Source organism: Myzus persicae, unplaced genomic scaffold (genome assembly GCF_001856785.1).
Source record: "Myzus persicae strain clone G006 unplaced genomic scaffold, MPER_G0061.0, whole genome shotgun sequence".
Lineage (NCBI taxonomy): Eukaryota > Metazoa > Arthropoda > Insecta > Hemiptera > Aphididae > Myzus > Myzus persicae.
The window spans coordinates 35,752-49,379 of NW_019104149.1; the positions used below are offsets into that span (position 1 = coordinate 35,752).

The following is a 13,628-nucleotide window of genomic DNA, read 5'->3' on the forward strand; positions in this document are numbered from 1 at the left end:
ATAATTTCAAATTCTTGAATTTTTTGTACCACAGAAGGAATTACCTGTGAGGATTCAAACTTCTGTTTTTTTTCAAATGAGAACTTTTCTTTCACTGTAAATTAATTAGTGGATAACTTTTCTGAAAACTTTAATGTACTTCATTCAAAAACTGAATGAGTAGTTTTTAGATATTCAAATGTTGGTATTAAGGATAATAGTCCTTAAAACTGGTTTTACATAAATATAAAATAGACTTAAAATTAAATTAAGTATTTATTATAACTTAGGCCATTTTTACAAATTATTGATATCAATAGTTTCTAAAAATCACCATAGCCCCCATATGGTCATATATTATTATCATGGACCTTTTAACCTTAGAACACAAAGTTGAATAACCCAAAACTACTTGTTTAAATTTTGATTTTAATGAGTCAACAATTTTAGAAAGATTATCTAATGTGTAATGTATAGTTGAAGAGGTGTTCTCATTTGATAACCGATGTTCGTATCACTGCAGTACAACAAATTTCAAGAATTGAAAATGATGGTCTTTAAATATATTTAAAGATTTTGAATAACTTACATTATTGAAGAAAAAGAGAGTGTTTGAAAAGCATGATTGATGAATCACCCTATAAACTAATTTTCACTCAACTGTCCTGTTTCCTAGGACTTCTAATAAAATATTATTAATTTATAAATAATACAGTTCAAGTATACAACTAATTACATAGTTTTAAAAAGCACAAAATAAATATAAATAAATTATTATTTATTATGCGATAATTAACAAATGACTGTAAACTTTACAGACCATCCCCATTGATTTGCCTTCCTTGTAACCAATGGTGTGTGGCTGGAGTAACAGTTCGTTGTTTTCAGATCATAAGTACTTTTAAACTATTTAACTACTAGACATGATGTATTTCTGACACATCAGAAACCGTGAATTAAAGATATACTACTGGCAAACATCCACTTGCTAAAGTCTATTATGTCCATGCATATAAAAAACATTGATCTTTCTATTTTTCTCTAAGTCAATGAAAATGTCATTATCTATTTTGTAAACTATATTCGTTCTTTTTTTGTTCTTACTATTAAAATACATTTTTAAACTTTAAATGTGTGACGCTGATACAGCTATCGTTCGTCAAAAAAGAACAACTATTAAATACCCATATAAGTACATAACAATATACAACAGAATAAGTGCAAGTTTACCTGCATACACTACACACATTTTTTAGAAGTTAGAAGAAATTGAACGAGATCATTAACTTCTCAGTTAAAACTACTTTATTTTTGATAAACATTGTCAAATCATAGTTAAACAAAATAGTATAAATAAATTATTGACAATTCTACAGTAATCTGTACCACCAATAAAAGTACTTAATATTAGTATCACCTTTTCTTTCTTAGCAATAAAAAATGGAACAAGTAATTTTTTTTTTTTGTAATCATCTCTCAATGGCATAATGAAACTTGTTTTTATATTTGTATTAGTTAATGAACTATAGTGTATGACATTACGAAATAGTATAGTAATTCATATTCTAAGAAATGTATTTTAAAAAATAAACTATATTGTACAATTTTAATACTTAAATTGTTCATTAGACAGACCATGAGTTTTAAATTTGAATAACTATATAATATGTGTATGCACAAAATTGCACATTGCACAGAAAAAGTGGACATGATTAGAACTTCCGCATTTTTTAATAACTGTCAGCCAGGCATCAATGAGAATCAACTATCATAAGGGTCTTGTTAATATTAAATTTAAAACTACTTTATAAAGAATACCATGACCATTAGCAATATATTATGAATTATGACATAATATATTTTATTGATATATGAGTAAAGAATACAAATGTATTAAATTAAATTAAATTTTTAAGATACTAGGAAATACTTAAAATATTATCTTATTGATTGGTATTTAAAACTATGATTATAAATGTGGTTTAAGCAATAAATTAACGACAGAAACTTGGCGGAATTCCATCATCCATCCTAGCACGCTTTCTCGCTTGCACACCAGAAAAAAACTCTTGCACGTCTTCCACTTTAACAACTTTATCACCTTTAAAGCTGCCTAGCCACTCTCCTAGTTCTTCTTTGAACTGGTTATACTCTGAAATATTAAAAAATTAACTGATAAGTCTCATTATTTAAATAATGTAGACATAAACCAGAGATACTAACGATGAGCTAATTCCACTGCGGCCACTCTGTCCATAGATGATAAGGCTTTGGAAAGGCCATCTTCACTTTGCTTTTTCTTAGCCATCATTCTTTCACGACTTTTGTTTTCATATGCTTGTAAGGTATCTTGTTGATCAGTAATGAATGGAACGCCTTCTGTCTTATATAGTTCCTAAAAAATACATCAAGATTAATACAATTATAATACATTGTGATTTTATATTTATCTTGTTATCATACAATACAAGTAGAGCAAGTACAAAGTTCTTGACGCCAACCCTCTACCCAGAAAGAACTACCAATGATTTTCTTTAGGTCTTTTGCATTTAACAATTTACAATTGCCACCGCTAGAAGTACCAGCTTTAGTATTGTCAGATGTCTAAAAAAAATTTAATTACGAACATAACTTGATATGAAATTTATCAAATAAAACCAGTAATTTAAAATGATCAGTTTTTTAAAGCATACCGTGTCCTTGGATATGTCATTTAAACCATTTACAGCATCATCTAAAAATGAATATTTTGGTGTAAAAATTAAAGTTTTTTATAATCAGTCTAAAAGTTACCTTGAGATTCCTTAATCGTATCCACAACATCCACATCCTATATAAAACAATTTTATTTTCAAATTAAGATGTAAAAATATTTTTAGAGAAAAGCAATTTAATATTTTGTATAATTCTTTGTTAAGTATAAACCATTAATAAATAATTTTATTCTGGTATAAATTATGTTGTTTAACTGAATATTTTTTTGTTTAGAAAACAAATATCATACGTCATCAACACTTGTTTTCATGTATGTGAAGTATGTCAGTTATATCTGAAGAAAAGTATTATTTTATATACAGAAATGAGAATAATTATGAATTAGAAAAAAAATATTTGAAAACATACCTCAGATTCATCACCTTTTTCGATGTTCTGAACAGAATCATCAGTCACTGCAAAATAATATGTAATAACTAATAATTTAATGTAAATAAATATTTAGCTTATAAGAGTTTTTCAAATTGTTTACATGGTTGCTTATTTTGATATATATATAATATATTATGATTTTTGGTACTGAAATAACTGGATTAACTAAATGAATTTTTATTAAATTTATCAACTACAGTTTGTTTATACATTTATCACCTACACTTCATCCATACCAATGTTAACAAAAACAAAAGAGAAAAGTCTTCAATTCTTAATCTAGAAGTTCCCGAACATTTTTAAATGTATATCTGTCATATATATAATATCTGTACCCAATTTTTAATTGACAAATAATATTTATTAAAATTACTAGTACGAAGAAAATAAGTAACTCTCTTATAAGTATTTTTTATAATAAAGACATTTGTTTTATTTGCAAAACCACTGAGTTAAAAGAAAAAAAAAGGCTATAAAAGAAAATATTTTCAAAAATGTGCATGCCTCAATTTCTGGTTTATATTTATACTTGTACGTCTATAATTGACAATTTTTTTTAATGTTAGATATTAAAAGTTAGAACAAATAAATTCTTACCAATTAAATGATTGTAGGCTGGTAAGAAACTTAATTTTGATGTACAACCTGAACATATCATTTCGGAATAATCTTCAGGATTCATATCTTTAGTACCCAAATGCTAATAAAATATTTTGTTAATAGGCGAGTCTAAAAATATTTAATTTTGATGAGTACCTTGCTATGATACCAGTCTTCACAAACAATGCATTGTACCATTTCATCAGTATTTTCAGCATCAGGGTAAGGACGTTGACAAATGCAATATAAGCCCTTAAAATTTTGGTTGTAAACATTGCGGTCATTTGCCTCTGGTTTTGACTAGTTCATAAATAGAAACAATATTTTATAAATATTGAAATTAATATTTTCGTTCAAATTTATTATTTATTGTACTACAAAATACTAAGTGTAAAAGAAAAAATTAAAAAGAAAATAATTTGATCAACCTGTGTTTGATAATCAATTGTTATTATTTTTGAATATTTTTTTGCAACGAGAACACTATTTTAATTATGTATATTATATTGGTAATTTAGAATAACAGTGACTAGTTTCAAACATGCTGAAATGAGTTCATATGTAACTTGATCCCCCCCTCTCAAAAAAAAAAGTAGGCAATGATTAACATAGACTAAACATTTCAAATTACTAATTAGACAACAATAACAAACTCTATATCTCTATCTTAATAACGGATAACTGAAGTAAATAATAGTTGATACAAATAATCACTTATTAACTTAAGTCAATACAATCATCTGTAAAAGCACAATATATCATTTATATACTAAATTATGTTTTTACCGGTTCCAATTGACATTCTGATGTTAACTTATCACTTCCACAGTCACAACGATAATTCCTTTAAAAGAGTAAAATAAAAATAAATTAGTCAATGATTACCAAATACAATCAGGAGCAAGACTTCTTCCTGTATTTATTGTATAAAAACATACATATTAATAAAATGTATAAAACTTAAAATAGAATTAATCAAGGATGGTATTTAAAAATAAATTAAAATTAAGTAATCAACTATGATAAAATCTTTTACATTAATATTAAGATGGAAACAACACATGCAGGCAAGCATTCTATTAAATATTTTTTAATACATAAAAATTATTGTTGACTCATTATTTAATTAATAACAAAATAATATAATACATAAAAATAAAAAATTATAATTCACTATTTATTTTTAAAAGGTATTACATTTCTAAACACATTTTTAATAGGTATATCAGCAAATCAACACAACACAATAAATATATTGTCGTGTATATGGCAAATGTTGTGTTTCATCTTTCTAAAAAGGGGCTTCATTTGGTACATACTATTTTTATATGAATTTAATCATATTAGTTTTATTTAAAATATAAACGCGAAATATGGAAAATGGGTAATGATAAAGATTTATAAGGAAATTGGGTTGTATCGATATGTATCAGGATAATATTGAGAGTTCAAGAAGTTACATGCGGAATATACAAGCGATACAAACGAATAAGACTCAAACTTTGATACGAGTCAACAGTCAGTACATAACTATAGACTGTGGTCGATACTTAAAAAATGTTTGAATCATAAAGTGCAAATTGTATACCTCAGTGTAAAACAAATTGGATTTACCTTTTTGTCCATAACTCAACCAAGTCATGGTCTTCGTGGCATTGGTACATACAGGGTAAACATATAGCACCAGGCAACTTGTCTTTTTCAGTGCAAGTCAGACAAGCGTACAAAGCTTGTCGATTCATGTATCCCTGTAACAAGGAGGTTCAAATAAAACATATTCTAACCATGGCACTTTTTAACAGAAAGGGTCCACAAACCAAGGAATAAGTGCAACTGTCGCTTTCCGACGCCTCCAGTATCAAATCAGCCTGTTCGATCTCAGCATTCTGGTCGTTAATGTACTCGACCAGCCCGACCACATGATCGTCTTCGTTCTCGTTGAAGGAATTGCCCTCGGATTCCGACATGATTTTCAAACGGTTGAAACTCGGACGATGGCGTAACAGTTAACAACCAGCGGCAGACAGCGACTAACGAGTTAGTAGTATTGACTGCAAATCGTAAAATCGATCGTAGTCTCTTCCACGAATCGGTATTTGGTGCTCTGGCAATCCGGCTTTCAGCGCTTTCAGTTGCACAGGTCGCCACTAGTCCGTTGGTTGTAATTCGCTGTTGTGGCTTGTAAGTTGTAACTGTAATAGTCGTTACCACTTACCACAGAATCGTATCTTGTTGGCGCGCTCGAGTACAAGCCTACAGCAGCAGCTCAGCTGTATGTTAGTGTTTGTAAACTGCAGTTATTGCTTATTTATTGTTTATGCCCGCGCTCAACACAATATTATTATTTATTATCTCTAGCAGCACTCCACTTTCAGTATGGCGGCAGGCTTACCTGGATGTTGTAAGTTGTAACCGTTGAATAATAGTTATCACAGATAATTATCGAATGGTTATTCTGTGGTTTTAACCTAACCGTCTACGTGTTTTTGATAATTTTTCTTATCATTATATCTGTGATTGTGAGCTGCAGCTATTGTCAAGAAAATAAAAGCAATTAATAAAAATATGGTTAAATACTGTGAAACTAGGTATATACTATCTTGGTTCGTCAAGAATGTTATAATTTCATATAGACAATAAGTCTAATTAACTTCGATACCGTGATACAACTTGGATATTTAAGTATTGAATAGAATTTTGATGTGTCATTTTTATTGACATTTATAGAGATTTTAATGAAATCACTAACAGGTAAAACAGTTTTGGAAATCTTACGAATATACTTGAAGTTTGATAACGAATAGAAAGTAAATTTATAATGCCAGTGTCATCCGTGTACCATGAACGTCATGTTAAACTACGAAGTACATGATGTATTTCAATTGTGGTACTAATAAATAATTTAGCTATACATTTTCTTTTTACTATTTTAGTATATCATATTATTTAAATGACTACTCGAAGAAGACGAGGAAATTCTGATTCAGATCAACCGTTCACAAATAATTATACCACTCAGGAGTCTTCAGTTGCTTATTCAGGCGAAAAAGAATCTGGCAAAATAATGCCACGAGACCGCACTGCTGAATTCAATAGTGCAGTCAGATCACTTCAAGGTCGACAAATAGCAAGAGCTGTGCAAGTTCGTGATGTAAAAAAAGTTAAAGCTCTTCAAAGTTATGGGGAGTTTATGATGATAGCCAAAAGTGTTGGCTACAACATTAGTAATACATATGCAAAATTAGAAAAATTGACGTTACGTAAGTTTTTTAGAATAAATTTAATTTTACAATCATGTTAGGTAGCTCTTATTTTACTGGTTGGTACTTCGATGAAAGTTAAAAACTCTAAATGCAATGTATCTGCCAATGTTATTATTTTTTTTTTTTTTTTAATGTATCTGATTTAATAATTCAAAATCTTATGAACTGAAATTATAAAATAATTGGTTAAAAAGTGATATACATGGAAAGCTGTTTGATATTTTTGTTTGGTCAGTTTATGACTTGCAATTATAGACCTTATTTTACATTAATTTTGAATAGGTATTATGTTTTATAAGTATGGTACCTATGTTTAAGAGTAATGTGCAAATGGACAACAGTGATTTTCTGTATCTAATAAGTTCTTTCCACACCATCGGACATATTTTTATCTTTGCATTACAATTTACAAACTAGATAATTAATTGTATTTAGTTAAACATGATTTTGTTAAAGTAGTACTTGTACAGTTGTACTGTGATTCTTAGTGAACTAACTGTCACTATAGACAATAATCCAGATATTTTGAATTATGGTTTTTAAATCGGAGTATTAATAAATAATAAATTTAGATAGATAAAATAAAATGTAATTTAAAAAAGATCCATCTTATTGCTGCTAATAATTGTTATCAACAATTTGATGTAACTATTAATATTTTTTAACAAACAATACCAAGGGCGCCTGTAAAAATATAAACAGGGGAGCCAAACTCAAAAATCTCTTTTAACTCTGAACATTCTATTTCGTTGTTTTTACAAGTGATAAAAAGATTAATAATAATTAAAATAGTGGGAGGGCATGGTTCCCTCTAGTACCACCCTGCAGGCTCCCATGCACAATACTTTAATGTATTTTATTTAAAATATTAAATTATTATTAATTACACATAATATTTAGTTGCCAAACGGAAATCGTTATTTAATGATAGACCTCAAGAAATTCAAGAGTTGACTTATATTATTAAAGAGGATTTGAATAGTTTAAATCAGCAAATTGCAAAATTACAAGAAGTTGCTAAACTGCAAAAAGCTACTCAGAATAATGTTGGACGAAAGCATTTATTGTCACATGAGTCTAGTGTTGTATTATCATTACAATCAAAGTTGGCAAATATCTCAAATGAATTTAAACAAGTTCTTGAAATTAGAACAAAAGTAAGTTTCTGTTAAACTGTGGTAGTGATTATACTAAAATTAATAAAATATTTGGTTTAGAATTTAAAACATGCCAAATCAAGAAGAGATCAATTTTCTCAAGGAAATAATTTAGCTGCATTATCGGACTCATCAGCTCTAGTTCCAAGACACAATTCTCTTTTAATGTCTAGTAATCAATGTGCTATCAACATGGATAATAATGGTGATCAAGATCGTCTACAGCAAGTCACACAACAGACACAAGCATTGGCGGTTTATGATAATACTGTATGACCAAATTAGTTATACATAGACAAATAAGTTTAATATCAAATAATATATTTGCATATAGAAAGTATAAGCTATATATGATCATATTCGTTTGATATTTTTCAATCAGATTCGTAGTAGGTTTATGTCATTCACTTTTTTTTTTGTAGGATCAATATCTGTACAGTAGGGCAGAGACCATGCAAAATATTGAATCAACTATTGTAGAATTGGGAGGAATATTTCAACAACTTGCACATATGGTTAAAGAACAAGAAGAAATGGTTGAGAGGTATAAAATACTTAATGACTATAGTCAAATAGATGCATATTTTTTAGCAATCTAATATTTAAAAATGTAATGCATTTTATTGTTTCCAGAATCGATTCCAATGTTCAAGATGCTGAACTGAGTATTGAAGCGGCTCATACTCAAATACTACGTTACTTTCAATCAGTTACTTCCAATCGATGGCTAATGATAAAAATATTTGGTATTTTAATATTTTTTTTTATATTTTTTGTTGTATTTATTTCGTAAACATGCATATCTACTTTGTTTTTTCATATCTAGACAAATTGTTGTTAATCCATACACTGTTGTCCAATTACAAAATTATGAAATATCTGTAAAATAAATAAATACTATATAACCTATTATTACATTTTATTATTACACATTTGTTAATTATTTGTTATAATATTGCTTAAAAGTATTTTAAATTTTAATAAATTTTAATCTCATAATATTACATGTGTGTAGTTACTAATTAATAATGTTAAATGCCTTATATTTGACTAACGATTTAATTCATGTAACTATTATTCTAAATTTAAACATTAATACTTTTTGAAATAATATGTGTCTTATGTTAAATGGATCACTCAGTACGTTATAGGTATATTTAGCGAATAGGTCTTATATTATGTCCTTGTGTGAGTATTAAATATTTTGCTTGGTAGGTAGTCTGTACTATTCTGAACCAGGGGTGTCATGTGGGAGGAGCAGGGTGTGCAACGGCACCACTAACTTAAGAAATGTTAACAATTGGCCCGCTATTAATTTTACAATGCTCCGTCATAATTATCTTATCTTATACATTATGATTTCACACATAGGTAATAAAAATAAACACATCACCGAAAATTGCTTCCATATATTAGCTGTAATGCTTTTTTATTGAGCAATATTTAACATTTCTGAACACTAGTTAAATTAAATCAAGATTGGATTTCTATTTTACCCAGTGAAGCAACGTGTGTTTTTTTTTGTGCCAACCCTGATAAAGGTCTAAATAAAAATATTATTTAAAATTATTTCAACATTATCATGACTATTATTGTAAAATAATTCAGTTAACATTTAAAAAATAAATATCACTATTAATAAGGCTGTATGACCTAAAAAAATTAAGTAGGTGTAAATTGCTAAATATCTCTAAGCTCGTGATCGATAATATAAATTCCTAGACACGTACCTCACCCTTAACCAAAAAGCTGTAAAAGTCAAAAACTTCTGTTTGACACTCTCAAATAGTCAAATGTTATTCCTCACATCCTTTGTATAGGCATGGGTGGAAACTCGGAGGGAGGGTGGCTTAGACCCCCCCCCCCCACATGACAGAAAAGTTCTCATTGTATATGATGAAATCGAAGCCCAGTTCACGTTGTCGTTAATAATGTTAGCCCTCCTAAAATTTTAATGAATTTCCGCCAAAGTTTGTAGGGATAAAAATAGAAATGTACTACGTATCGTAAATTCGCAGGTTGGTAGGTAAGTACTAACTATATAATTTATAATACAATTTATTGAGATAGAGGTATCTTTATTAGGTCAATTCACTCAAATATTAATTAAGCTAAACTAACAACAGGAAATTGGAACTATTGGACGTATATTATTATTTTGGTATAATATGATGTGTTACTGTGTTAGGATGACGGAGACAAGACATGCAGGTACAACGTACCTACTCTTAAAATAAAACAAACGGACCTATCAACGACTATATAAGTATCGGCATAAAACAATAGTATCGGTAGAACACTAGTACATAAATATGTGGTTACGTATAGCAATAGTATGTTATATTGTAATCTTGAACACCAAATATTTTTTATTTTTTCATTGATAATAACTATCGTGTAATAATAATTTAAGTTTTGGTAGTATTATGTTCGTCGTATGCATTTATATACATTTTTCCAGGGACAAACGCTACGTTTAAAAAATTAGTTCGTATAGTCCTAAGTTTCATATCCAAAGAATAATATTTCATCTATAGGTATATTCATAACACTCATGTGAGTTGTAACTATGTCACATATGATCAGCTGATAATACTTCTGAAATACATATGTTTATTATAATATTATGTGTAGAATATCTCAATAGCTGTATAATATATGCAATATGCGTATAGGTAGCAAGGTAGGTACATACCCAATATACATGCATATATAGGTATAACCAATACTACATGGCGATCAACTTCCAAATAATGATGTTTATTTTATTATATTGACCTCTATATTTTATAGGTACCTACCTACTTGTATTTTTTAGTCAGTGTTGTACGTTATAATTGCATAGTAGATAGTAAAAATAGCGTATTTTTATATGACTACAAACTACAAGCACTAAGCAGTATAAGCTCCAAAAATTATAGGTACTTAGATTATTTAAGTATATCGTTTATTATATTTATATATAATTTCAAAAATGTCTATTACAAATATAGGATGACATGGATTGATGATTTATCACCAGCGTGAAAGATTCCTTTTTGGAGGAATGAAGGAAGGAATTAATTTCTCATTTTCAGGAATAGAAACGTAAATATTAGAATTATTTTGTTCTTCTCGGAAATGTTTTAAAAAAACATTCGGGGAGAAAATGTTCGTTTACTTTTCATGTTTTTAAACTAATAGACAAGACTACCAAATTTTAATTCACATATGACGGTGTTCTGATTAGTAAATGTGTAGTATAATATATATTTATTATTAACTAGTCACTACAAGAGAAATATTTGAAATAATATTTAGGATGTATACTAAAATAATTTTATAAAGTATTAATGTAAACTAAGGCGGAAACCAGATACTTTTTTAGAGGAAGGAGGAATTGAACGAGTTCTTTTTAATATTAAATGAACGAGGAACTGAACAAATTCCTATTTATATTTAAAGAACCTATATATATAATAAAATCATCCTATATAAAAGGAACGTTAACAGTAACACTGTTTTTCACTTAACTACCTACTTACCCTCTATATTATAATAATAAACCTAACCGAATAGTATGATACTATGATATACTAACATAGGTAATAATATTAATATTTATCAACTTTGGAAACAAAATGAACGACATTTTCAAAATATGATTTAGGTAAGAAAAATAAAAACAAGTTGTAGGTATTATACATTAATAAATTATATGTCTTGTAACAAGACTCTTGTTCTGTTATTACACTTTAACATAGTGCTTTAACACAGAGGTATTCAAACTTTTTCATCTCGCGGCTCCTATAAGTCTTCACAAAACGTTGACGGCTCCCAAATTATAAATGACAAAAAAATCAATGTTAATATGATTGTAATTTATATTTTATAATTAATTTAACCATAATATTACATGTATAAAATAAATTAAAGCTATATTTAGCGAATGATTGTTGTAGGCAATTCAACGTTTTCCGACCAGTGTGCCTCAATGATATTGGCAAACGTTTTTCGTAAAAATATTTATTGGTTTTCAATTATACTACACGGCTCCCTTCGACAACTACTCCCGCGACGCCCCTGGGAGCCGCGACGCACAGTTTGAATACCCCTGCTTTAACACGTTGTATAAAACTTACCATAGCCTACCGATGCCCGATGGGTTAGGTAACTTACCTAATGGTAACCTCCCTCCCCCTATGGACGAATTGTATTGTGCGTGCGGCCACAGATATAGAATAACATATATTTAAATCAATGAGATGCCTATATAGCTTAATATAATATGATTTAAAATTAATAGATAATTTTTTCAATCATCAATTGTCCTATGTATAAATAAATAATTCTGAACAGATTATCAGATGAGCGTCCTTGAATTATCCATACTTAACTCAGCACAGTCGTATAATTTATATTTTCATTGGTACCTTGTACTATTTTTAAATATGATGGTACCTCCCTTATTATACCACGTAAACAATTTTCACAATGAAAATTATGGAAATAAGTATTCTAAATCACGTGTTGGAATAATCCGCGTGTGGATCACCGAGTAGGTAATGAATACAGCTGGGTTGTTGGGGCTTGGGAGGTATGCATACTAGGTAGCTATTAAGTATAATGTAATATTATACACCTACATAATATAAGTATCAATTAATTTAATAACCGAGTAGGTAACTACCACCTATATTGAACAAATTGTTAATACGATTTGTTATTTTTTAAACGATAAGTGAATAAGTCACAAGAATTATGTTTAAATATAGGTAGGTACACATTAAAAACTATTTGCAGCCACAGTTCGCAATAATATACATTAATGAAGTTATCATTAAATTGTTAAATAATTTATACATAACTTATAATAAGCTATAGGAAATATGTATTGAATTATAATTTATAAATAGACACCCGCACTGTATAAAACCACTATCTACCAAAACGTTACAATGATAGCAAAATAAACATCCCACCTATGTACTATTTTATATGGACATAATATGGTATTATAAAAAATTAATTGTGTACCTTTTTATCATACTTCGGGAAAACAAAATAGATTTATGTTAGAGTTGCAGGAAATAGAGATGGACAATATCCAAGGCCCCAAATTTTAAATTGTACTGATAGTACCTACTTATAGCCTCTATTGTTACTAAGTATTACTATAATACATATTACATTATTACATAATTGTAGAACGTATAGAAAAATTGGGACGTACCTTCAATAATATTCGTCTACAGTCAACAATAAATTATTGGCGAATGAAATCATTAAATAATAGAGTTCAAACAGTTATTAATTATTATACTCTACAAAAATCACAAATTAAAAATGAATAATATTTTTTTCCTGAGCAATAATAATTACAGAATTCGTCTACATGTATTATGTTATGTGACTAATGTAACGAATTACTACCTATAAATTATAATATATATGTATTATTTGTTTTGCGCAAATAAAAATCGCCGACTCTAAGAAAAAAATT

General features: G+C 28.3%; 2 protein-coding genes across 4 annotated transcripts; one reads left to right on the plus strand and one right to left on the minus strand.

Annotated features, from left to right (window-relative positions):
* Positions 1 to 1,266: 1,266 nt before the first annotated feature.
* On the minus strand, positions 1,267 to 5,693 carry LOC111039289 (putative E3 ubiquitin-protein ligase UBR7). Its single transcript, XM_022322737.1, has 11 exons — positions 5,544 to 5,693; positions 5,341 to 5,474; positions 4,513 to 4,570; positions 3,883 to 4,026; positions 3,724 to 3,826; positions 3,103 to 3,149; positions 2,773 to 2,809; positions 2,673 to 2,713; positions 2,443 to 2,583; positions 2,203 to 2,374; positions 1,267 to 2,131 (listed from the first exon to the last, which is right to left on the minus strand). The coding sequence occupies exons 1-11, from the start codon at positions 5,691 to 5,693 to the stop codon at positions 1,974 to 1,976; spliced, it is 1,185 nt and encodes a 394-aa protein (XP_022178429.1). The 3' UTR covers positions 1,267 to 1,973.
* A 540-nt stretch (positions 5,694 to 6,233) lies between these two features.
* LOC111039290 (syntaxin-5) lies at positions 6,234 to 9,145 on the plus strand. Of its 3 annotated transcripts, none has more exons than XM_022322739.1 (6): positions 6,234 to 6,590; positions 6,660 to 6,986; positions 7,890 to 8,146; positions 8,207 to 8,416; positions 8,569 to 8,690; positions 8,780 to 9,145. In XM_022322739.1, the coding sequence occupies exons 2-6, from the start codon at positions 6,677 to 6,679 to the stop codon at positions 8,937 to 8,939; spliced, it is 1,059 nt and encodes a 352-aa protein (XP_022178431.1). In that variant the 5' UTR covers positions 6,234 to 6,590; positions 6,660 to 6,676; the 3' UTR covers positions 8,940 to 9,145. The 3 variants fall into 3 exon arrangements, with proteins under 3 accessions (XP_022178431.1, XP_022178433.1, XP_022178432.1); XM_022322741.1 differs by having other exon boundaries at positions 6,234 to 6,533; XM_022322740.1 differs by having other exon boundaries at positions 6,234 to 6,477.
* The last annotated feature ends 4,483 nt before the right edge of the window (positions 9,146 to 13,628 follow it).